At 43.7% G+C, this 25000-nt stretch overlaps 1 protein-coding gene across 6 annotated transcripts in view; it reads left to right on the top strand.

The window, feature by feature from the left end:
* NUP155 (nucleoporin 155) overlaps positions 1 to 25000 on the top strand; it is a 168911-nt gene that overhangs the window by 32852 nt on the left and 111059 nt on the right. For 5 of the 6 annotated variants that reach the window (XR_015055384.1, XM_085870834.1, XM_085870830.1 and 2 more), the window contains exons 7-12: positions 2088 to 2257; positions 2687 to 2792; positions 7039 to 7112; positions 18860 to 18951; positions 19076 to 19173; positions 24858 to 25000. The exon at positions 24858 to 25000 is cut by the window's right edge and continues 13 nt beyond it. Coding sequence is in view for 5 of the 6 variants with exons in the window: in XM_085870834.1 (XP_085726960.1) it covers positions 2088 to 2257; positions 2687 to 2792; positions 7039 to 7112; positions 18860 to 18951; positions 19076 to 19173; positions 24858 to 25000 (683 nt within the window). In the remaining variant the exon portion in view is untranslated. The remainder of the gene's footprint in view (positions 1 to 2087; positions 2258 to 2686; positions 2793 to 7038; positions 7113 to 18859; positions 18952 to 19075; positions 19174 to 24857) is intronic. The other variant, XM_085870831.1, reaches the window with a different exon arrangement.

Here is a 25000-nt window from a genome sequence, read left to right as displayed (position 1 = left end):
CACCCTCTGCCGTACCATCTGTCATCCCTCAGACCGGCAAGCAGCAGCTTCTTCGCTCACTGCAGATCTGGATAAAATCACAAACTGGTCCAACACGTGGAACATGTCTTTCAATCCAGACAAATCTCACACTCTCACTATGTCTCTTCGAAAGGACCGTTTACAAAACCCCCCATCCACTTTCTCAACAATCCTCTGGAAGAAGTCTTTTCTTTCAAGCTTCTGGGTCTCACTATCTGCCATGACCTTTCCTGGGAAAGTCACATTTCCAACCTTGCCTCAAAAGCCAGTCGCCGACTGGGAATCCTCCGTCGTGCAAAGTCCTTCCTCGGCCCTCTTGAGCTCCTGACCACTTACAAAGCTTTTGTCCGTAGCCTGATGGAGTACTGCTCTCCCCTCTGGGCTGGTGCTCCTGCCTCCCACCTTTCTCGACTTCACGCTGTCGAAACCAGGGCTTTTAAGATCATTGGCATCTCCGGCAATGAAGCTGAGTCTTTGGGCCTCTCACTCAATCACCGCAGGTTGGTCGGTGGTCTTTCTGTCTTCTACCGACTCCTCTCCAGCCTTGCCCCCTGCTCTCTCTGCGATTTGTCCCCACCACATTTCCACAGGGCGCTCAAGGTCCGCCAACAACCCCCTTCTGGTAAAACTACCAAAATCACGAATCACTGCTCATCTTCACTCTTTCATTCCTCTTTTTTCCTGCCTTTGGAATAAACTTCCTCACTCTATTCTTTCCCATTCTTCCCTCCAGGCTTTCAAAACAGCTGTTCACCACCACCTCTTATCTTCCCCCATCCAAATCCTCGATCTTTTCTACCCCCGATAATCCACCCAAGCCCACTTCCTTCAATTCTCCTGCTTTCCTTCCTGAAAGTCCCTTTAATGTCCATCTTCCCCTCGCCATGTTCCCCGTCCCATCCCCATCCCTCTCCCTTCCACATTTCACCTGTGTCTGTTCCCCAATGTTTTGTCCCTTCCACTCCCGCCCCTCTTGTCTCATGCCTCATTGCTGTGAGTTGTGTGTTAGCTCTCATACGAGCCTCGACCAAGGTATACAAAAAAAAAAAAAAAAAAAACAAACAAACAAACAAATATTTTCGCTCAAAAAAAAAAAAATGTAGAACTCGTTTTGCCTTATTTCCTTCCATGGTTCATTATTTATTTCTTCCTTTCTCATTACCTCCCAATTGAACCAACATTCCTCATAATTTAATTGATTTGCTTCTTACTTTATTTTAAAAGCTTTTAATAACATTTTATGTTTCATTTTCCTTATTTCACTAAAACCCCACATGTTCTTCTTCTTCGTAACACACCACATGTTCTTCTTATTCTTCTTCTTCTTCTTCTTCTTCTTCTTCTTCTTCTTCTTCTTCTTCTTCTTCATACCTATTTACTGTCACGAACACCCCACAGTTTAATTAAAAGACTAGCTAAAACTTAATCACGCAATATCACACACTAACAAACGAAATCATGCGATATCATGTGATAACAGTCTGTGCAGTACAATATTGAAAGAACAATGGAGGGCAGTGTGGGGCTGAGGTGAGACGGCGATGCAGGGTTGTGTATTCCTTCGTGCCAGACTGCGATAGAGCAAGGGACGCATTCTGCAATCGGCACATTTTACCACAATAATTCAACCACGGTTAAGCAAAACCGCGATGAGGAACCCCCCCGTTCAGGGTGGCCATGCTGCACGGAATTTCCATGATGTTTGAATTTTATTTTTTGCATTTACGTGTGTGTGTGTGTGTGTGTGTGTGTGTGTGTGTGTGTGTGTGTGTGTGTGTGTGTGTGTGTGTGTGTGTGTGTGTGTGTGTGTGTGTGTGTGTGTGTGTGTGTGTCTGTGTGTGTGTGTGTGCGCGTGTGCGTGCGTGCGTGCGTGCGTGCGTGCGCGCGCGCCGGGCTTGCTTGTGTGCATGTGTCCTGGGCTTGCTTGTGTGCGTGATGGGCTTGCTTGCACTGTACTTGTGTGCATGTGTGCATGCCAATTGTCCTCGTGTTGTTTTTCTTTCTGCTACATAAATAACCTTAATTATCATATCATCTTGTATTCTCCAACCTGCAACTTGTTGCAGAAGGGGCTTCTGCTCCAGGATCTTATGTCACAGAGGCCCTGAGCCTTCTCCCAGAGCCACTGTTCTGCCTTCCTACGGACAACACGTTCTTCCAAGTGGTGGAAGGCACGGGCACAGGTCGCTTGTTTCTTGCTGGGCAGGATGGCTGTTTGTACGAGGTTGCTTATCAGGTAAGCAAATCTCTTTGGCAATAACGCTGAGGCTGAAATTTTTTTTTCTGGCATAAATGTTATGCAAACACCCTTATTTGCTGTTGTGATCAAGCAAAGGTCAAGATATTTGCAATCTCTTTTAAAACGTAATTGAAGGAGACAATTTTGTGATTACAAATTTAATTTTATGGTAGTTAGAGGCAGTGTATTCATTGTTGCAGTTTTGTATTTTAACGCAAGATGTTGCCTGCACATTTGATATGGATATGTGCTGATTTGAACCTTGATTCTTCATGTTCTTTTAATTGATGTAAAACTACTCTTGCATCTCATCATGTCATTTCCTGTCAAATGGTAAAATTTTCACTTACCTAAGATGACCTTTAATATCTGAAAAAGGGAATTCTTACTCTGACATATGCTGATGTTTTTTGACTGGAATGGCAGGCGGAGGCTGGCTGGTTTAGTCAGTGCTGCCGTAAAATTAACCATTCGCGGAGTGCCCTCTCTCTCTTCATTCCAGCTGTGCTACAGTTCAGCTTCTCAGAGGAAGGTGAGTGAAAGTGGAAAAAACAAAAAGAAAGTAACTTTGGATCATTGCTGATCTTGATCCTAACCCAGATGGTAACCAAGACTGTTCGATACTTTTCTCTTGAATACTGTCCCTGTTCATACACGTTCACAGGATCGACATCAACATCCAGCATAAGTTGGTATTTCCATCACTCCATCTATATTTTCTCTGTCATTTCCTTTCCATACATTTGCCAGAGCACATCTCTCCCTCTCCCCCTCTCTACATTTCAGTACATCTCTCCCTCTCCCCCGCTCTACATTTCAGTACATCTCTCCCTCTCCCCCTCTCTACATTTCAGTACATCTCTCCCTCTCCCCCTCTCTACATGTCATTCCCCTTTCTCTCTCTCTAAGAGAGATTTCGTTCTTGGAGTCACCTTTATTCTGCATATGGGTAGTTTGAAAGACATGATGTCAGGAGCCACAAGCCAATATAGGAGAGGGAGGAGGAACGATCTCCTGTAAGGAGAGACACAGAGACCCACTTGGCTTGGAGTTTGAGCATACTGCGTGCTCACCTTCGTGCTTTGGACCTTGGGTCATTGGTGCAGGAATGTATCAGGTCGATGAATAACAAGCGTGCTGCTTAGCCAAAGCCAAGAAAAACACAATCAAAATCGATGCAACAGGACGAAGTAAATAAGGATAAGAAGACATGGGAACGGATTCGCAATATGATTTGCAGCCCAGATAACAACCACCAACAGTTAAACAGCAACAATATGTGTTAACATGTCGAGTATTATTTACTTTTTAATACATTTTCTTCTCGTTCCACATGCACTTGAGAAGAAACTTGAGTATGCCAGAGGCAGAGAGTTCGGCAAGTAAGGCAGGATGCCAGACTTTGTTAAATGCTCAATTGATATGTACAGGTGGATGATTTTGACCTCTGAGATTTAGGGCCTCAAACCAATGCTGATAAAGGAGTAACAGCATGCCTGAAATTGTGTGACTCAGACAATCCAAACCGATGATTAAAGATTGCACTGTTTTAAAAGATGAAAGACTACATCAGCAGCCATGATGAATTCCATGACTTTGCTGATACAGTGCAGTGGAACCTCTTTTGTATGGACATCCAAATAACGAAAAACACATAATACAGAAAAAAAACGATGGCCGATAAAATAAATAAAAAACCGGCAGATTTACTTGAGGTAACTTTGCTCTAATTTTATGTCCTTGGCGGTTGTTGGTGGAATTTTTAGCCATTGCTTGTGCTCCCTCTAGATTCGTATGCAGAAAATCCGGAGAAAATTGGACGTTTTATTTTGTTGACAGGCTTTTTTCATTGATTAAAGTCAATACAAACTGGGCTGGGCTGGGTTTGTGGCCAACCCAGTACAAAATTACAAGTTTCTCTTCAAAATGCCAAACATGTTTGCTGAATACCTTGTTTATTCATTCAAAATTGCTCTTAAACATGTTAGCATGAGGTTTCAGAGAGTGCATTAGTGAAAACCCCGGTCGATTAACTAAGTAGCGACAGAAATATCGTACAGTAAACCCTCCAATATCGTGGGGGGGTTAGGTTCCTGGAAAATGCCACGATAGTTGAAACTGCGATCATGGAAACCAAGGACCAATGAGAAGTTTGGGGCTTTGGTTCCAGGACTTCGAGGAAGATCGACAGCAGCCAAAAATAAACACATTACAATTGAAATAAGCATGTAAATACAATGAATACAGTGTAAATTAAACAAAAACACAAGTTTTACTTTTTATTTTATTCAAAAATTTATTCAGAAACAGCAAGATGGGGGAGGGTAAATATATTACGTACTCGTTCGTCCTGTTCTCTGCCAAAAATAGTAAATGCAAGACAACTTGGAGATGACGATGCTGCTATAGGGGGAAGGTGAAGGTGAGAAAGATTTGGATGTCGAACTTGCTCTGGCTGTTAGATCATCGGGAGCACGACGGAGCCACATGCTATGCTGCATTTCCACAAAGAATAAGGGTAAAACGATCCTTAGCCACCTTGATCGAGAGCAGATCTTCCCTGCTTGGGCAGGCAGGTACAAGATGGTATTCTCTTTGAAAATAATCCCATCTCTTTGGCACTAAAAACCTGCTCCACCATAAATCCCTTCTTTTTGATTTGTTCCATGAGCCATGATTTAACTGGAGTGTTCGGTCTTGGGTGACTCGTGAAAACGTTGGTAAATCTGCAATGATTTCTCCCGTACACTGGTCCTGTTCATTTCCTGTTCAATGACGATTCATTATTAAACTTTGCATCGTTCCCATATCCTGGTCTGATTACTACAATTAACATTGCGCGAAAAACAAGAAAAGGCTCATAATGAGAGATAATCGGAAGCACCTTTGACAGAAATTATAGCTGTGAGTGTTGGGATAGGTCTCTACAAACTTTGCACACCTTGATTTGGCAATATTTTCCCATTCTTCTGTATAAAACTGTTCAAGCTAAATCAAGTTGCATGGGGGGGCATTGATGGACAGCAATATTCAAGTCATACCACAAATTTTTGATTGGATTTTCGTTGGGGCTCTGATTGGGCCATTCAAGGACATTTATCTTTTTGTTTCTCAGCCACTCCAGTTTAGCTTTGGCTGTGTACTTCGGGTCGTTGTCTTGTTGAAAGGTGAACTTCCGTCCCAATTTCAGCTTTCTTGCAGAGGGCAGCAGGTTTTCCTCTGGGATTTTTCTGTATTTTGCTCCATCGATTTTCCCTCCTGTCATGACAAGTGCCCGAGTCCCTGCTGATGAGAAACATACCCATAACATGATGCTGCCACCACCATGCTTCACAGTAGGGATGGTGTTCCTTGGGTGATGTGCTGTATTGCGTTTGCGCCAAACGTAACATTTTGCATTTAGGCCAAAAAGTTCCATCTCAGTTTCATCAGGCCACAAAACTTTTTGCCACATGGCTTCAGAATTGTGGGTTATGTAACCCATATGACTACTCATGTAGAATGTTTTAATAAAAACTATGATATTTTTGTTTAAATGTAAATTGAATCTGGCCCATTCATCCTCAACCTTACCTGACTATATTGTACTGTTTGCAGATTGGGGTTACTGTTATTGGTTGATTGGTAGTATCTGCTATAGGACAATTGTTGATGGACACTGGCAGGCAGGACGCACACCGAGACCCAGCTGCTTTTATATTATGTGGTAGATGTATATACAAATCGCGGTTGTGAATCGGGCTTTGTGTCCAACTGTGTAATGACAGTTCAGAATTTTTGAGGAGTTTGTTTGTGTTTCTTTAAGAGCGTGTGTTTTATTTCTAACACCGATAAGGGATGTCCAGAAAGTCGTTCTGCAACTTTGAACTTTCATAACTTTTGATGTACACATGATCGCAACAAACTATAAATGGTGCCTGAAAGCAGGATGCATGAAGTTTTTACTCAATACAGATCAAATTTTCAGGCTTCTACATAACCGCCATTGTTTGTAATACAGTACATTGTTCAACCAACCTTTGAACCTTTGAAAACATTCTCCGGTTCCTGCTGAGTAATTTCATGAATTGCATTCGTGATCATAGCCCTAAGTACATCCAAAGAAGGTGGTTTTTATGAATAAACAACAGTTTTACATAGCCCCATAAAATGTAGTCCAATGGGGAAAGGGCAGACAAACAAGGTGGCCAAGCAATTGGTCCATGTCTACCGATCCACTTGTCTCGGAAGACATCGTTCAAGAGGCCTCGCATATTCAAACTATATTGGCAGGGAGCCTAGTCTTGCTGGTGCAAGGTGATGTGTGAAAGGGTTAATCGTCATCGTTCGGGAACCTAATGCATTAATTTTGGTGGTTGGCTTTACCACTGATGCAGAAATTTCTTCATTAGAAAATGTGAACTCGTCAAGAAACCCATCGGGATTGTGGATTTAACAATAGCAGTAACATTGCCAATAACTAAAACTTGAAGTATGCTTTCATGCACCATTTATAGTTTGTTTCTATCCTGTATACATCAAACGTCATAAAAGTTCAAATTTGCACAAGGACTTTATGGACACCCCTGTATTGCTCTTCATCGTGTGAGGTAAAAAAATGGATAGTCAAGCCTTTAAAGTTGTCCCATTCAAAATAGCACTAAATGATGTCGGAGTCTTTGTTTTGTTTTAATTTTGCCACAAAAATACCGTTCCTTTAGTCTGGCGTTCATTTTGCTGTGTTCATCCATCCTAAGTTGTTCTAGCTCCAGTAAGCCCTATTCTCTTTGTTGCTGCAGATCCACTTATGCAGATTGCTGTGGATCACTCGCGGCACATTTTGTACACACGTTCAGAGAAGGGAACCATTCAGGTGTGACTAATTACATCCTCATTTGGTCTTTGTTAAGTTCCTTTTGTTTTTATTTTGCATAATAATTCTTCATATATGGTTATTGATCTTGATATTTGTCTTCTGTTTTGTTTTTTTTCTTTCTTCTCTCCAATACCTTGTATTTGACCAAAATACAACAAATATTTTTAATTTTTCTCTGAATAAGCAGACATAAGAATGAGAGAAATTTGTGTCTGTACTCGAAACTGGAGATTTGTGGACTTTTTTTTTTTTCCCCCTGCATTCCATCATGTTTTTATGGGAAATTCGGTGGCCTATAATAATATTTTTTAGGCAGTGTTTTTCTGTATGGTAAGTGCTTTATAATTACTTCACATTTTTGATCATTGGATTGCTTAAAGTTTTGATGTACGTTATCACTTCAATCCTTTCAACTGTCATGCAAATACCATTGTGCAAATATCATGTCAACGGACATACCAGACTTCTGACAAATAGGCTTTGCTTTTTCTGTTTCATTCTCTTCCACTCTCCCTCCAAAGTTGGTGTGTTCCCCCCCCCCCAACCACAACTGGAAACCAGGGCTCATTATCCCCATACCTTAAAAAAAATGGAGGGATATTGTAATCAGCTCTCCATCTGCTTATCCGTCCATCTGCCTGTCCGTCACGCTATAATCTTGTATATTATTTCCGAGTTTGCGGTTTCGTGTCGCGCTATCTTCGACTTTGTTCTGCGCTCGAGTAACGTGATATTCGGCTTACATTATCTCAAAGACCATATGAGGTGCATGGTACAAAAAAAGTAAATAACATGGTTCTGAAACAGTGAAATCGTATTCCACTTACTGCATTAAAGTAAAATTACTACTGATACTCTGCATCAGTTCCTTTCTCAAACACATCCACCCCAACATGTCGTGCAGAGCGCGGGTTATGCTCGTCCTCTTTAATGGTGGGGCAGAAATTCACCAAACTTGGTAATTATGGTCATCATGTGGCCAAAAGGTGTGATAACAGTGTCAGGTTGGGCCCTGCCCACTAGGGCGGGGTCCAAAGGTCCAAGTACCAAACTGCAATTACGGGCACGTTTTTGAATATATTTTGATAATGAAACTTTGTATATGCAATCAATATCAGGAAATGCATGAAATATGTCACAATCGTTTGGATTTGTTCCCCTGGTTTATTTCCCAGGGGATGGTGACTTAAGGTGACAGGGGTTAGTCAAAACAGGGGAAATGTTTTTTAACCCAAAAATTTGATATTGGGACAATCCTGGTGGAACTTTTCGACATCTTTCAACTTTGCTTTTGGGGGATATGTGGGGATTTGCGATGACGTGATATCGACCTCGCTCTCGTTTGAGTTGGTTTCATGTAAATACTTTACATGGTTTCATGTAAATCAATCAGCTTTTTAGGTCATCTCTTCGAGCATGACCTAATAATATGGGTGTCGATGTCCTTCGATCCGTCTGTCCGTCCGTCCGTTCACAATGAAGTTGAAGCGGGAGATCTGGTCATTAGTGATCATGATAGAGGTCGATGAGACGTACACGATGGTATGACTTTCAAGGTCACCGAAGGTCAAGGTCACGAGGCCTTTGAAGTTGCGAAAATGACGATTTCCAAAATCTATCTCCTCCTACATTTCTCAAGCGATCTTGAATTTGATTGTGGCATATGAATGTATGGGACAATATCTAAATTTGGTCGGGACAGATTTTCGAATTTCGCTTTCGTTTTCGCGTCACGTGACTTCAAAGTTTGCAAAAACTGCCCTACCTTCAGGAGGCTATATATTCTCTACTGGGCATGGTAAAAGTTAGTGAATGGTGTCATTGCATAGCAGCTGACCTTGTCTTTCATGTCCATTCGAAAGAATACCGATATCTTTGAATACGTACACGTCACGTGACTGAATTTTGCGAAAACTCCTTCATGTTGTTGCAAAATGATGATTTTTCAAAATCTATCTCCTCCTACATTTCTTAAGTTATCTTGAATTTGATTGTGGCATATGAATCTATGGGACAATATCTAGATTTGGTCGGGCCGGATTTTCGATATTCGCTTTCGTTTTCGCGTCACGTGACTTCAAAGTTGGCCAAAAATCCCTCCTGACCCGAGAACACTACACCCTAGTAACAGGAACTCATGCTTGTTTCTCGCAGAGATGACCTTCACTCCCGCACGGGTGTTTTTTGTAATTTCAAAAACAATTGACATATATGTTTTATATGTATATATTTATATATGTATATACATATACAGTCGTCCCCCATTTATCGCGGGGGTTACGTTCCAACCCCCACCGCCACCCACGATAAGTGAAAATCTGTGATGAATGGATGCCTCCCCCAAAAATGCCTAAAAATGCCTTTTTTTTTTAAATAGTTTTAGCCCTAAAATACCCTCCACGGCCCACACACTCTTTAATTCTGAGAAATGCGTCGTTAAGGCCTAAGTCACATTTGCCACGGCGGCCATGAGGTCTACAAAATCTACGGCCACTAGCAATTATAGGGTGGCCGCAGTATTTCCACGGTCACACAATGTAGCAGTCACGTTTTTTATTTTTCGGGGAGCCGCACGGCGTATTTAGAAATTGTGGAGACCGAAAAAGTGGGGGTGCCGTACGGTCTTTGATTTGATGTCGCACGGTGACCTTAGGGCGTTCCTGCGGCGGCCATAGAATTTTCAAGGCAGACGCAAAGTGCCCGCAAGGCGACCGCAGGGGGGGCCCTAAGGTGAACGTGCGGCCAGACGGACGGTAAAGAGTGGGTTTTTTCTTTTTTACCACTTATTTTGTTTCGGCTTGTCGAATTGCTATGGCGAACGTAGAAATGAAAAGAGTTATAACTCCGCGCTATAATTCCACGGCGACCCCAGGCCTGTAAAATATAGCCATACGGCGTAGGGCCACCCTGAGGCCACCTCAGAAACTCTGCAGTCGCCGCACGTTTCTGTCAATTCAGAGGGCGTACGGCCGCCGTATCCTTGCCGTAGAGCAAATTTGACTTGGGCCTAAGCGACGTCGTCATTGTGTGAACATCATAGATTTTCGAACATCATGTACTGACACAAACCTAGACACCTCGGCTATATGGTATAGCCTATTGCTCCTCGGCTACAAACCTGTACAGCATGTTACTGTACTGAATACTGTTGGCAATTGTAACACACATCCAAGATAGACAGAAGAAGCGTTCATTTTACCTTTGTGCTGGTCATGACGGCCATCGGTGTTGTTAACGGCTGCTTACAATCTCCTCTCGCATCGATTATAGAAAGGTGAATAAGTAGCGTTTGGATTTTATAAATACGTAATCATTGCATCGATGTTATAATTTACAAATGAATAAACGAGCACCTGTCAGTTATGTGATATATTTTGGGAACAGTGCGAATGTTTTAACAACATAAAAAGCTTCACTAAAAATATATTTGTGTTTTAATTTCGACTGTATATATGCTGTAATTTCGACTATATATATATATATATATATATATATATATATATATATATATATATATATATATATATATATATATATATTTTTTTTGTTGTTCGTCTTTCGGATGCTCCCGTTAGGGGTCGCCACAGCGGATCATCCATTATGATCCTCATACTGATTTGGCATAGGTTTTACGCCGGATGCCCTTCCTGACGCAACCCTGGTCGCCTCTTACGACACAGGGATAATGATTGGGTTTCGCCATGATTCCGGGCTGCCCTCCACCTTCTCATAGCGCGGCCCAGCACAGAGCACCCGTCATCAAGCGATCCTCCAACCCAAGCCTCCGAATTACAGGCGCACGCCATTACGCCCTGTGTGTGTGTGTGTGTGTGTGTGTGTGTGTGTGTGTGTGTGTGTGTGTGTGTGTGTGTGTGTGTGTGTGTGTGTGTGTGTGTGTGTGTGTGTGTGTGTGTGTGTGTGTATATATATATATATATATATATATATATATACATACACACACACACAATTATGCCCAAAATTATTCATACCCCATGAAAAATCTGAGAGTTTTGCATTTATCTCATACCTACAAGCTGGAGTGGTGGAACTTTCACTTCACCCAAGGACATTTAGTTGACATGTACAAATTCACATATATTTTGGCTCAACATTATTAGCATAACAATAGAAATGTTAAGATTTCTGTTTTTATGCCTGTCAAATTATTCATACCCCATACCAAGTCTCAGAATTGAGGCCAATGTTTGTGATAATGCACATGCTTTTGATATTTCTAAGATTCTTTCTAATGTTATGCAATTATTCCAAGATGTGTGCATACAATCTGAATGCATTATTGCAATTGTGGTCGATTGAATGTCCAGTGAGGAATGTTATAGAACAACACTCTGCTTTTAGACTATAAATTAAGGGAGCTGATGCAATCATTCTCAGGTCATTGTCAGCATGGCGAAGAAGAAATAAGTCAGTGAGGACCTTCGGTTGTGCACTGTGAATGCTCACAAAGAAGGGAAAGGCTACAAAGCTATTTCGAAGCAGTTCCGAGTGCCAGTTGCCACCAAACAAAGCATAATTAGGAAGTACAAGGAGTTCAACACTGTAAAAAAACATTGAATGACGTGGTCGGAAGCCAAAGGTGTCGCCTCGTCTGGCAAGAAAAGTATGGTGGGAGGCCAACAACAATCCACAGATCACTATTCAGGCTCTCCTGAACAACCTTGGCGAGTCTGGGACCAAGATATCAAGGCAAACACTCCAGCGGATGTTGCACAAGGGGGGTCTCCATGGACGGTGACCAAGAAAGACTCCACTCCTCCATCCCAGGCACAGAAAGGCTCGTCGAGCCTTTGCAAAAGCTCACCTGGACAAAGATCCAAGCTTTTGGTCCTCAGTTCTGTTGTCGGATGAGACGAAAATGGAGCTTTTTGGGCACATCGATGCTGCTTTCGTTTGGCGAAAGAAAGGTGAAGCATACAACCCGAAGAACACAGTCCTGGCCGTCAAGCATGGAGGCGGGAGCATAATGCTTTGGGGATGTTTCTCAGGGCCCGGCATACAGTGGGGAGAGCAAGTATTTGATACACTGCAGATTTTGCAGGTTTTCCCACTTACAAAGCACGTAGAGGACTGTAATTTTTTATCATAGGTACACTTCAACTGTGAAAGACGGAATCGAAAACAAAAATCCTGTAAATCACATTGTATGATTTTTAAATAATTAATTTGCATTTTATTGCATGAAATAAGTATTTGATACATCAGAAAAACATAAATTAATATTTGGTACAGAAACCTTTGTTTGCAATTACAGAGATCAGACGTTTCCTGTAGTTCTTAACATGGTTTGCACAGACTGCAGCAGGGATTTTGGCCCACTCCTCCAGACAGATCTTCTCCAGATCCTTCAGGTTTCGGGACTGTCGCTGGGAAACACAGACTTTCAGCTCGCTCCAAAGATTTTCTATTGGGTTCAGGTCTGGAGACTGGCTCGGCCACTCCAGGACCTTGAGATGCTTCTTACGGAGCCACTCCTTCGTTGTCATGCTGGAAGACCCAGCCACGCCCCATCTTCAATGCTCTTGTTCAGGGAAGGAAGTTGTTGGCCAAGATCTCGCGATACATGGCCCCATCCATCCTCCCCTCAATACGGTGCAGTCGTCCTGTCCCCTTTGCAGAAAAGCATCCCCAACGAATGATGTTTCCACCTCCATGCTTCACGGTTGGGCTGGTGTTCTTGGGGTTGCACTCATCCTTCTTCTTCCTACAAACAAGGCGAGTGGAGTTTAAACCAAAAAGCTCTATTTTGGTCTCATCAGACCACATGACCTTCTCCCATTCCTCCTCTGGATCATCCAGATGGTCATTGGCAAACTTCAGACGGGCCTGGACATGCGCTGGCTTGAGCAGAGGGACCTTGCGTGCGCTGCAGGATTTTAATCCATGACGGCGTAGTGTGTTACTTATTGTTTTCTTTGATACTGTGGTCCCAGCTCTCTTCAGGTCATTGACCAGGTCCTACTGTGTAGTTCTGGGCTGATCCCTCACCTTTCTCATGATCATTGAGGCTCCACGAGGTGAGATCTTGCATGGAGCCCCAGACCGAGGGACATTGACTGTTATCTTGAACTTCTTCCATTTTCTAATAATTGCGCCAACAATTGTTGCCTTCTCACCAAGCTGCTTGCCTATTGTCCTGTAGCCCATCCCAGCCTTGTGCAAGTCCACAATTTTGTCCCTGATGTCCTTAGACAGCTCTCTGGTCTTGCCCATTTTGGAGAGCTTGGAGTCTGATTGATTGAGTGTGGACAGCTGTCTTTTATGCAGATAATGAGTTCAAACAGGTGCAGTTAATACAGGTAATGAGTGGAGAATGGGAGGGCTTCTTAAAGACAAAACTTACAGGTCTGTGAGAGCCGGAATTCTTACTGGTTGGTAGGTGATCAAATACTTATTTCATGCAATAAAATGCAAATTAATTATTTAAATATCATACAATATGATTTTCAGGATTTTTGTTTTAGATTCCATCTTTCCCAGTTGAAGTGTACTTATTATAAAAAAATTACAGACCTCTACGTGCTTTGAAAGTGGGAAAACCTGCAAAATCGGCAGTGCATCAAATACTTGTTCTCCCCACTGAATGTGTGTATGTATATATATATATATAGTGTTGTGGTTACCAAATTCGCAAACCACCATTCAGGTCCCTTAGGTGAGGTATCTCGGTAAGTACATGTGTAGTTAGGCCCAAACCCGTTGTCTAGTGGGAATACATGTCATTTATGCGAGCTGCGACTCTTCAGGATAGCCGTTTTTCTTTTACTATCTTTATTTTGGACCAACCGCCATGATTACCACCACAACCACAACATCAACCACCAACCACAACGCCGCTTCACCACAACCGCCACGACCTTCACGTCACACCTCGCAACCGTAGCATCGCCACCGTTCTTGCCCCGCTGTGGGTACCGGTGTTGGACTCGTGCAGAGAGCGCGTCGAACAGCGTGTACAAAATCACGGATTTTGTGCTTCAAAAACGGATCAAAAACGACACACGCCCACTTTTTGCCGTCCAATCGGTGAGCGAGGGGCGATTTGGCCCCGCCTCCAGAACGATCGATATATGCAAATTTGTGGATCAAAAAGCCTTCACGCCCACTTTTTCTCGGGCCAATGGGGAGCGAGGTGAAAGGTCAAAGGGAGGGGGTCAAAGGCGAAGCTACGGGGGGATAAAAGGACCGTGTTCGTCAGTCAGAGCCGGGTGGAAGTCTGGAGCCCGAAGCCTGCAGTAGCTGGAGAAGCTGAAGAGAGTCCAACGAGGAGAGTCCAAAGAAGAGTCCAGGGTGGAGAGTCCAGAGGCGGAGAGGCGGCAGCGGCGAAGGCAGACGAGGGGGTGCTCGCGTCGGTGCCGGGAGCTGCACGCCCGAGGGAGGCCGGCAGCGCGACCTGGCCGAGGTGGAGACGCACACCAGGGATAATAAAGATCCTCTATACCCCGAGCATCAGCAACCCCCTCCTGTTTCGAAACCGACAACCGGATCCAGACCAAACTGGCCATGTGGCATTGGAACCATGCCCTAACCATAAGTTGTGCTCCCTATGGCCGTATCTCTCCTGGAAAGAGGGCCCCGGCTTTCCTCCGCTAATCCCTCAAATTCACTAAAACACATCTTCCTCACAAACTAAATGACCGATGTGGACCAAATTTGGTATGATTCATCAGAATAGGAAGATCTCATAGGGTTATGCTCTCTATCTGGATCTGCCCCCTATGAGAGGCTGAAAATGGAGAGGGGGGGAGGTGGATAGATGTTTGCCTCAAATTCCAGTTAATTTATTTTCAAATCTTCTCAAGAACCGACGGTCAGATACAGACCAAACTCTTCATGAAACATAAGGGCCATGCCGTTAACTTATGTTGTGCTCCCCATGACCGTACCACTTCAGGAATGGGGGGGGGGCATGGCCCCTTCCCCCAATCCCTCATTTTCACCCCGCCTGTTGGGGAAATAATCGTCAGTCCCCCACAGGGCATTTTATTTTATTGTTTATTCTCCACTGAAATATTAGTTTAATTTTTTTTTTATCTTAACAATTGTCACTGTATGGTTTAAATATGAAGTACGGTACTGGTACTTAGAATCTACACAAGTTCTTTTTTCAACACTGACTATGTAATCACAGTGTGCAATATTTGTTCCGTACGTGTATTATGTGTGTTCTCTTCTATATATGGACACAAATCAGTATTCCGTGCTCTCGTTGACTGCCTTCAAAGTATTAATATTACTACTATTTTCTGCTCGCATATGGATCGCCATGTGTTTGCTCACTGCTTCCTTTTCGTAGGTACGCATGCTGGAGGGTTTGTTTGAGCTTGTTTTGATGTAGAAATCTCTTTGGGCAATATGCAGGAATCAATATTTGGTGTGTGTTTTTCCTGCTGTTGGTTTAGCTAGTTTTGTAACACTAGCCAATAATACTGCCCTAAGCTGTGTGCACGTGTTGTTGTTTTTTCTTCTTCTCTCATGTGTTAGATTCTTAATCTCTAACTGGATGTTTCCAACTTTTGTTGTCTGGCATCAGCAGGATGGATTGTAATAATCAGACTTGCTCATCTTTCCTAAATCTTCCTCTTTAACTCCTCCCCATTTTTTTCCTTTACACTTCACTCCTCAGATATCATGCACTGTCTTCTCCACTTGAGATTGTCTTTTATTATCCCCATGCTTTAAAAAAAATAAAGCGCAGGGGGGGCGGGGGGGGGAGAGTGGATATTGTAATCTGTCCTGTCCTGTCTGTCTTTCTGCCCATCCATGCTGCTATCTCCTCACCAATTTTTATTTTATTTTCAGTTCAATATTCAGTTATTCAGCCAAAAGGCTGCACACGAAGGGAAGGGGTATTGATGGATTTATTATTTAAATCTTGTATGGTGTGGCGGAGGCATGATGGGCCGAATGGCCTCCTCCTGTGAAAAATTTCCTTGTAATCTTTGTAACTCCTTGTAATTGTGTAGAAATTCATTTGGTAGTTATGATCACCACATAGCAAGAAGGTGTGAGAGCAATATCATGTTTGGCCTCACTCTCTGGGCTGGGGTCCAAGGGTCAAATACCAAAAAATGCAATTGTGGGCACATTTGTAAACATTTTTAGTTCACCTGGACTTTAGTTTGGTGAGCCTATGTGATCAAGCAGTGACTGTAGGTCAATCAGTCAGTCAGTCATTCAGTAAACCCTTCAGTCATTATCACTTGAATTAAACACATGATTTTGATGAAACTTGGCCACAAGCTTCATATCTGATGCCTAATGAAGGTGTATTGACCATATAAAAATCTGCACTCATTGAGGGGGTCTACAGGGAAGGGGGTTGACCGACACCCCCGTCCCCCCAATTGGTATTTGCTCTCTTCTCTTAAACTACACACACAATGTAGATGAAACTTGAACACAACCTTCAAGACCCATGATGCACCAAAGTGTATCGACCGCATCAGAATCTGCGCTCATTATAGGTGTCTATGGGGGTGGAGTGTGCTTTTGACCCTCCCCCCCTCCCAAAAAAAGAGGTATTTGCTCTCTCCTCCAAAACTACACACACTATTTTGATGAAACTTGACCACTGCATTCATCATTGGTATTTGCTCTCTTCCCCACAACTACAGACACAATTTAGATGAAACTTGAACACAACCTTTTTATCACATGTGATGTACCAAAGTTTGTTCACCGCATTAAACAAATCAGGGTCTAAGTGGGTGTGCGGCGGGGGGGGGGGGGTTTGAGTGACTGTTACTCCTGATCCAGGTGAGCTTCAGGACGTGCAGTCCTATTTTTTAATGAAACTTTGTATATGCAATCATCCTTAGGGGGCGCATGAAATATTGTTGTGGGCCGGGTATCTGCGCCGAGCCTGACCGCTAAATGGAGCAGTAGAGTCTGCTCCACCGAACACCGGGAATCTAGATTGTACCTTTCTGATAACTCCGAAGGTACGGGTCCCTGACAGGACCGTGAATCGTCAATAATTCAACCGCGTGGGACAGGGTTATTTGCCAAACTTCAAAATACCTAGAGGCCCACGTGGTTAGCTACCGAGGAATTCACACCCTCGACGGAGCTCGAGCAGGATGAGCCGTTACCGTGCTCGACCCGTGCCTAACTCGAGCGGATGGTTACCGAGGTCCCGTCGGTCCAAATGCACAACTACGGCAGCAACGTCCTTTTTGATCCCCCAACACGCACCGTGGCGAGCCAATGAAGGAAAGGACAAGGACGAGCTGGTACATTCAATAAAATGGATATTTATTTACAATAAGGGGGAGGGAACGCACAAAGAGCAGAGTTAAACTGACCAACCAATGCAAATAATGTACAGCAAAGAGCACTTAACAATTCCTACTTACAGACGAGGCCCAAGGACAGACACGCACAAACAAATACCCAAAAGATTGACCTCAACGGTCTTTATTCGGCTCTCCAGCCAAGGAGAATAGTTCGGCTGGGAGTCAGGACGGCTGGCTTACCTGGCCGCGAGCGCGCGGCTGGACGTCCACCCCTTCCCGGAGCTCCGGTCACCAAAGGATGGACCAGGGCAGCCGAATCCAGAGGAGGCGAGACAAGGTGACCTCCCGTGTTGAGTTGGCCGATCGATTGTCGTACTGTGCCGGACAGGACGCCTCGGATGCGCGGGGTGCAGCCAGACGCAGACCAGACCGAAGACTCGCTCGAGCACACAGGACCAATCTCCTCTCTCTCGACCCGACAACCACGATGCCACTCCGAACGCCTGGGACGGAGGATGAAGGGCAGACGCCAACCAGTGCGAGCACAAACGAAGCAGCGAGCGCCAGCAGACAAGGTCAGGCGATCCGGCAGAACAAAAACCAACTCAACTCCGACCCCTTCTGTCGGATCGCGCCAAACTATTATTCACCCTTCTCTAGAGGGGTGGAGCCGCCTGGCATGGACCTGCTCTCGCTCACTGAACGGTTTTGGCGTGCCAAATGCGCTCATCGCCCCCGTGATTGGCCAAAAGGGGCGCCAAGTCCGCTGATTGGACCGGGGGGCGTGGCGGCCGCCACGGCGGACTGCCCCTCAGACAGGGAGAGTAACATTGTCCTGCGTGGGCTGCGCTCATTGGCCGACGGCAACCTCGCTCGCATCCCCCGGATTGGGCGAGAGAGACGCCAGGTCCTCTTGAACTCCGCCCACCGCAAGCATTATGGCGTCAGGATGGAGTGAAGGTGTTGTAGTTGTTGGTGATGTAAAAATGTAAAAGCAAACCCTGACTATCAAAATAACTCTGCAGCGCACAAACATTTAATTCCTATTCGACTAGGGATGGGTTCTATCTATAAACACACACTTACCGATATAACTGTTCTATAAGGACCTGAATGCTGAGTGCATTCAGCTTCCAGATTCGTAACAATATGTTATGATTTTTTGGAATTGACCCCAGTTCATGCTTGGGGTCGCAGTAGTCAAAACAAGATTCCCCCCCCCTCCCCCACTAAAAATTTGATATTGGGTCATTCCTTGTGGAACTTTTCACCATCTTTCAACTTTGCTTTTGTTGGGAAGCATGGGGATCTGCAATGACACACCAATAACTTCGCTCCAGTTATTATTATTTTTTGACATTTTATGTCATGAGGCTTGTGAATATGTATTTTTCCCAAGTTATTACCAAATGCTATAAATGTAAATGAAATGCATCTTTAAAATGTGTCTTTATCCCGACTTTTCTCTCTGTCTCAATTGTTGAGGTGTTTGATCTTGGGTCAGATGGGCAGAGCACGAGTCGTGTTGCGAGCCTTTCTCATGGAGCGATTGCTAATGCGGCAGTTAATATTGTGAGGTACGTGCCCCATTTGTCCTCCCGAAGCATTCAGTAATTATTGTGGGATTGGAAACGTTTCCAATCGATGAATTTTATGACTTGGATTGAATGTTTTGGTGTTTTTCCTTGTTGCTTGGAACAGGACTGTTGAGAAGTTGAACTTCAGCCCTGTGGTGCACATAGCTCCTATTGAAAGCTCTGAATCGGCAGTCTGTCACCTCCTTGCAGTTACACACACAGGTCTGTGGGCAATGAGCAGATATGGGGAAAGAGAGGGTATGAAATGGGGAGTTGAAGGGATGCGAGTGCAAGACAGGTAAGTCAATATATCGGTAGAAGGAACCATGCAGTTAGGTCGACATGAAAGGTAAGGGTGTACGTGGGATGAGGCAAGAGGAGGAAGGAATTGGGGAGCCAAAGGAGAGGGTGGAAGGGGGGGAGTAATGGGTGTGGCTAATTCAAGTTGATTTTTATCATGCAATATTGATTTTACAGTACTGTACTCAAGACCAGTCTTCATGTTCTTCATGTTAAATTTAATCAAATTGATCGACTTTATTATTATAATCGTGATCTTTATGACCTGACCATCTTGTTTTGAAGGAATTGGCATTGAACTTCGTGCTCAAATATCGCAAGGAAAGGATGGTATTGTTAATTTAGGACTCATTACCCAGGGAATTTAACCTCAATAATGTGGAAATTCAAAATATAACCAAAGCACCAGGGTCTGTAAACTAAATGGACAAGAACCTGGAAGCTGAGAAGTGCCAACATTGTGCCAGTGGTAGAGAAATTGGAGTGATAATGCAGAACCTCACTGGAATTTTGAAAACTTTTCCAGTAAATCTATAATAGTGTGTGTGTGTGTGTGTGTGTGTTTGTGTGTGTGTGTGTGTGTGTGTGTGTGTGTGTGTGTGTGTGTGTGTGTGTGTGTGTGTGTGTGTGTGTGTGTGTGTGTGTGTGTGTGTGTGTGTGTGTGTGTGTCAGTGTGTTTCCCCCATAACTCCAAAACCATGAAATCTCGGGGCCCCAAACTTTGCGTGCATACTAAGGGAACTCTGAGGGAGTACAGGAATGAAAACTGGGTGTTTGTTTAAATTTAAACACGTTTTTTTTAAAGATGATTAGCAGGCTTATTTAATTATCCTTTATCAAGGCTTCATCCTTGGTTACCTTGCTGGGGTCTTAATTCACCATTTTTTTGGCCTCCTCAACAATGCCCTGATTTGGAACAGGCCTCAACAGTTTCTTAATGAGTTTTTTTTTTTTAAACTTTCCTCACTCCTAGCATCGAAAGCCTCATCATATCTACAAATCTCTGGATACATCTCAATTCTTATAAACGCCCGGAGACGCCAGTGTTCATGGCTTTATTTCATTTCAGCAAATGCGATAACCTCTAGAATCTCTTCATCTGAGTCAAATAACCTCGAGAATCTCAATCTCAGCCTAATTTCAAATTTTAAACTTCTTAATTGTCCTCAGCAGCAGTTCCGACTGCTAAAACAGAGTGTTCGCTTGTCCAATTTGGATAGACACTCCATACGGATATCTCCTGGAAGTGTTTAATATGACCGATTGGTGATTGATAATTGCTTGCCAAGCCTGCCGTTCCTTATCCACCGTTTCGTTTGAGTGCTTGCTTGAGTGCTTAATCCACTTGGCGAGCCCGCTACAAGCTGCCTTGATGTTTGTTTGCAAGCCATGGTGATGAATGGCAAAGTATCTGCACTGTCCCTTTGCACTGTCCATCTACACAGCACAATCAAAAATACATCAATCGACCACCTGCCTGTGTTGCACCCCACAGTGTTGTGTGGTGCTAAACCTGTTCCTTATCAACGGTTAAATGGATGGATGGGATTAATGGATTGGATGGAGGGAAGTGATGAATGGATTGGATGGAGGGAAGGGATGAATTGGATGGAGGGAAAGGATGAATGGATTGGATGGAGGGAAGGGATGGATATATGGACCAAACTGATGTTTGTAAGCCATGGCGAGAGAATAGATAGTGGTATAAATGACTTTTCTTTTTGATCACAGCTGTTGTCATTTTTGAAAAAGAAATAAAAAATTGACATTCAAGACAATGTTAGGTGATAATGTAAATGAAGTGTAATATAAATGTGTGTTCCGTTGTCTTAGTTAAATCTGACAAAAGTTTAAAATTCAACCTTCACCTCGGAGCAGTCATGCTGAGCACCGCTCGGAGATGCACCCCCCTGGAAGAGTACTTTAGTGAGAGGTTATTGGGGATGAGTTGTTTCCAAAGCCTAAGCTCATTGCAGATGCTGCTGGGAATGTAATGGCAGACAAAGGAGAACAGCAGGTGGGAACTCATTCATTCTTTTATCGTTCTTTCTGTGAGATTGGAGTATCATGTGTTCATCAACAACTGGGGAACTTCCTGTGAATCCATCCCCACATCCATCCATCCATACATCCCTTCCCTCCATCTGTCCCTTCCATCCATCTGTCCCTTCCATCCATCTATCCCTTCCATCCATCTATCCTTTTCCTTCATCCATCCCTGCCTCCATCCCTTTGTTTGTCCTTGCTCCTCCACCCCTCCTTCCTCTCCTCCCTCTCTCACCCCTCTTCCAACTTTCATGAAGTGAGAATCAATGGGTGGTTGTGATAACTTTTCACAGGTGGTTTTGTTGTGTTGTGGTGTCTGTGTTATGTTTTGAGGCTGGAGTGTGCTGGTAGGGCAGTTGGGCACCTTTGTTACGGTCAAAGCTGCGACTGGGTTCGATTCTGCGGTTTGAATTTTGCGATTTGGCTCAGGTTGAGAGATTCTGGGGCCTATCGCATTGTGATTGTAAAACGTGTGCTGAAATTAAATAAAGGCGCAAAACACTGGCATCTCTGGGAATTTGTAAGCATTGCAGCGTGGGTGCGATGAACTCTAGGGTCTCTTGGCCTGAGCCTGGCTTCAGGGTTTGGACTGTGGGGTTGAGATTGGCAGTGGGTCAGCTGCTGGAGGGGTGTTCGTTTTTCCTGTTCGCGTGATCTTTGGCACTCCGGGCAGTGTGTGACTCCCAAGGAGAGATCCAGTTACAAAGTGGGTAAACAGGGTGGCAGCTGCAGTTTCGAGTCGCATAACTCAAGTTAAGCCCATGTTATAATCTCTATAAAAATTGTACATGCCCCAGGCAAAAATAGCATTTCTTTCCTGTAGTAATTCTCTGCAGACTACTGTAGTTGGACCTGTTACCAACTATAGTATATGAGAATACAACTCTCATGTACTATAGTTCTAACTGTAGCATTTTTGCCTGGGGCTGTTTGAAAGTGATGAGTGGTTTTGCTATCCTGTTTCAACGTGCTGTTTTAATGTACCCCATTTCGTTCATTCCTGTACTAATGTCAACAGACGGGCCATCGCCCCCGCCCCCTCAAGTCCCCTACCAAACACAAGTCCAGAACACCCCTTTCCCTACCCCCACTTTTCCCCCTTCCCTCTCCCCTCCTTGCTCCCTCCCCCATCTTCACTCTCCCCCCCTCCCTCCTCACTCTCCCTCCCCTCCATCCTCTCTCTCTCTTTCCCTCTCCCTCCCGACTCTCTTCCTCTCCGTACCCACTCTCTTCTTCCCACCCCTCCCCCCCCTTTCTTTCTGTCCCCCTCTCGTAATATTCCCGTCAGTGAAGCGACGGGTTGTATTTACTAGTGTTACAATAACTGTGAACTACAAATGGCGGCTTTCCAGTATTCATTGACAATCTTTCAGAGCTTTTGGAACAAGGATGTGAAAAGTGATATGCTTCAATACTAAAACATCATAACATCACAACTTGGTCCTCGATACATGAACCAAGTAAAACAAAGGTGGATACTTTGGGCTTGGAAGTGCTCTGTTCTGCCTTCTGCCACCCGTTAAAGGAGATTACAACTATCCTGAGAAGACTATCAACAATAATGGTAATATTCGCCAACAGTTGAATGAGAAAATGAGAACAGCACTCGGTAGAGCACATACCCCCGCTAGGTTGAACAGTTTACGTTTTGTATCCTGCTGATAGGCCGGATCCGAATCTTAAATTATTTCATCTGTCACACACCTAACCTTTCCACCAAGTGTCGCCTTAATCTGTCCATAACTTTTTGAGATAATCGTACTATATATTGTTTTTGGCCCAATCTCTCAATGGTGAAAAATCACTTTTAAAAATTATAGTATCCAGATCTGAATCCGGATCATCAACAAAATTGAATGGATTTTTTCTGTCACACACCCAACCTTGTCCACTTTTGTCTGAATCTGTACATAACTTTTGGAGATATCCTGCTCACAGACAAACACAGACAAACAGGAGTGAAAACATAACCTCGTCCACCTTCAATAGCAGAAGTAATTACTGAACTGTCTCCTTTGCTTTGGAGGTGTTTATTGCAGAGCAAAAAACATCTCTACCCAATGTGAAGCTGAAATTTGTTTCCTTAATGATTAAATGCATTGCATTTTTCTGGTCTGTCTGTTATTCCAAGAATGTCCCATATTAAGCAGTATTTACCAACTAAATGTATGTTCACCAAAATGTAAACAAAACACACCAAAACTGCAAATGCTGCAGAGATTTTGTCAGAAAAGGCAAAGGCTCAGTCTGGTCTTATTCAGTGACTTAGGCCTCGGCCACACCAACCAAATTTTTCCAATGCAACGCAATTGGACGGTCGTTGGATAATCGTAGGAAATCATGGAAAGTGTCCACATCTATTATGTGCCAGGCCGCACCAACCAATGCTAAAGGACTAGTCGCCGTGGATTCTGCCACGGAAATCAAGAAGTGTGTAATGTTTGGTCCATCTGGCATGCATCAAAATTACAATAACAGGAGAAGAACAAAATGGTACTGGTGAAATCTCGCTGGAAGAAGTGTCTCACAATTTTGGTGGTTTTGCTAGTCTGGGAGAGATGACAACATCGGAGTAATAAGGGGAAGCTGTGCATCTGGCAGTAGCTTCTTCGGCATCAGGGCCTTAGTTTTAGAAATACGGTTTGCATAAGCTTTGGACATGATGTACAAACTAGATTTTTTTTTTTCCTGCCATAGCTGAATCAGCTCATCCTCACATTCTTCAGTCCAGAAGTTTGCCAATTGGTTAGTGAAGAAGGCATGGGGCAATGAACGGAAACATGTTCGGCCAGTCGTGTCGTGGGAGCATCTGCACCAATGGACGAATTCCAACTACGACCATCCAAGATCAAACATGTTCAGTCGGTCTGACAGAGCGCAATGTGACTCGACTCAACGCAATTTTACATGACTGGCCATTCACACCAACTGATTTTCTATGATGAGATCATTCAGTTCCGTTGCCTTGGAAGAAATTGGTTGGTGTGGCCGAGGCTTACAATGGACCATTTGTGTTCAGACCATTATCATCGGAAAGATTGCCTGGGTGTCATTGCCGATTGCAGTCCTTTGTCACTCTTTCCCCTCTCCACCCCCATCTGGGATAACATTTACGATCTGAGTCAACATGGTTTATTTGAGTCATTGATGAAGGCCACTTGGTGGCTGAAACCTGAGTTTTTCTTAGCCACCTTATTTTATGACACAACGTTGAGTTGATTGTGCTTTTGTATTCTCTACTATGCAGTTTCACATTTTGGGGGGTATGAATTCTTTGCATTACAAACTTATTTGATGTTACACAATATTTGTTTTATTCCTTGAATTGTGTTTTTGATAAAGAATTTTGTGGATATTTACAAACTAGCATATGGTCCAGCAAAAGTATTTTTTGCAGCATTTAATGTACTCAAGATTGACAGGGAATTAAGATTATAGAGAGATAAATAATAGAATGTAAATTGAGAGCAGTTTGCATCAGTGGTGGAGAGCAGTTGTTGAATTTGATCACTTTTAATCATGGTTATGGTATGGTGTGGAATGTGGTGTTTTATTCACAGGTGTTCGTCTATACTTTGGTACATGTTCTTTGCGCTACCCTGGAACACGACCAAACACACTGATCCTCCTGCATGTGCGCATGCCTCCTGGATTCTCCGCAGCAGTTACAGCTCCTCAGCGTCCTGCCCGTGTCCACAAGGCA

Source organism: Eptatretus burgeri, chromosome 2 (genome assembly GCF_056783735.1).
Source record: "Eptatretus burgeri isolate ZD-2024b chromosome 2, Ebu_testis_v1, whole genome shotgun sequence".
NCBI classification, from domain to species: Eukaryota; Metazoa; Chordata; class Myxini; order Myxiniformes; family Myxinidae; genus Eptatretus; species Eptatretus burgeri.
This window is presented reverse-complemented; position numbering and strand designations above follow the sequence as displayed.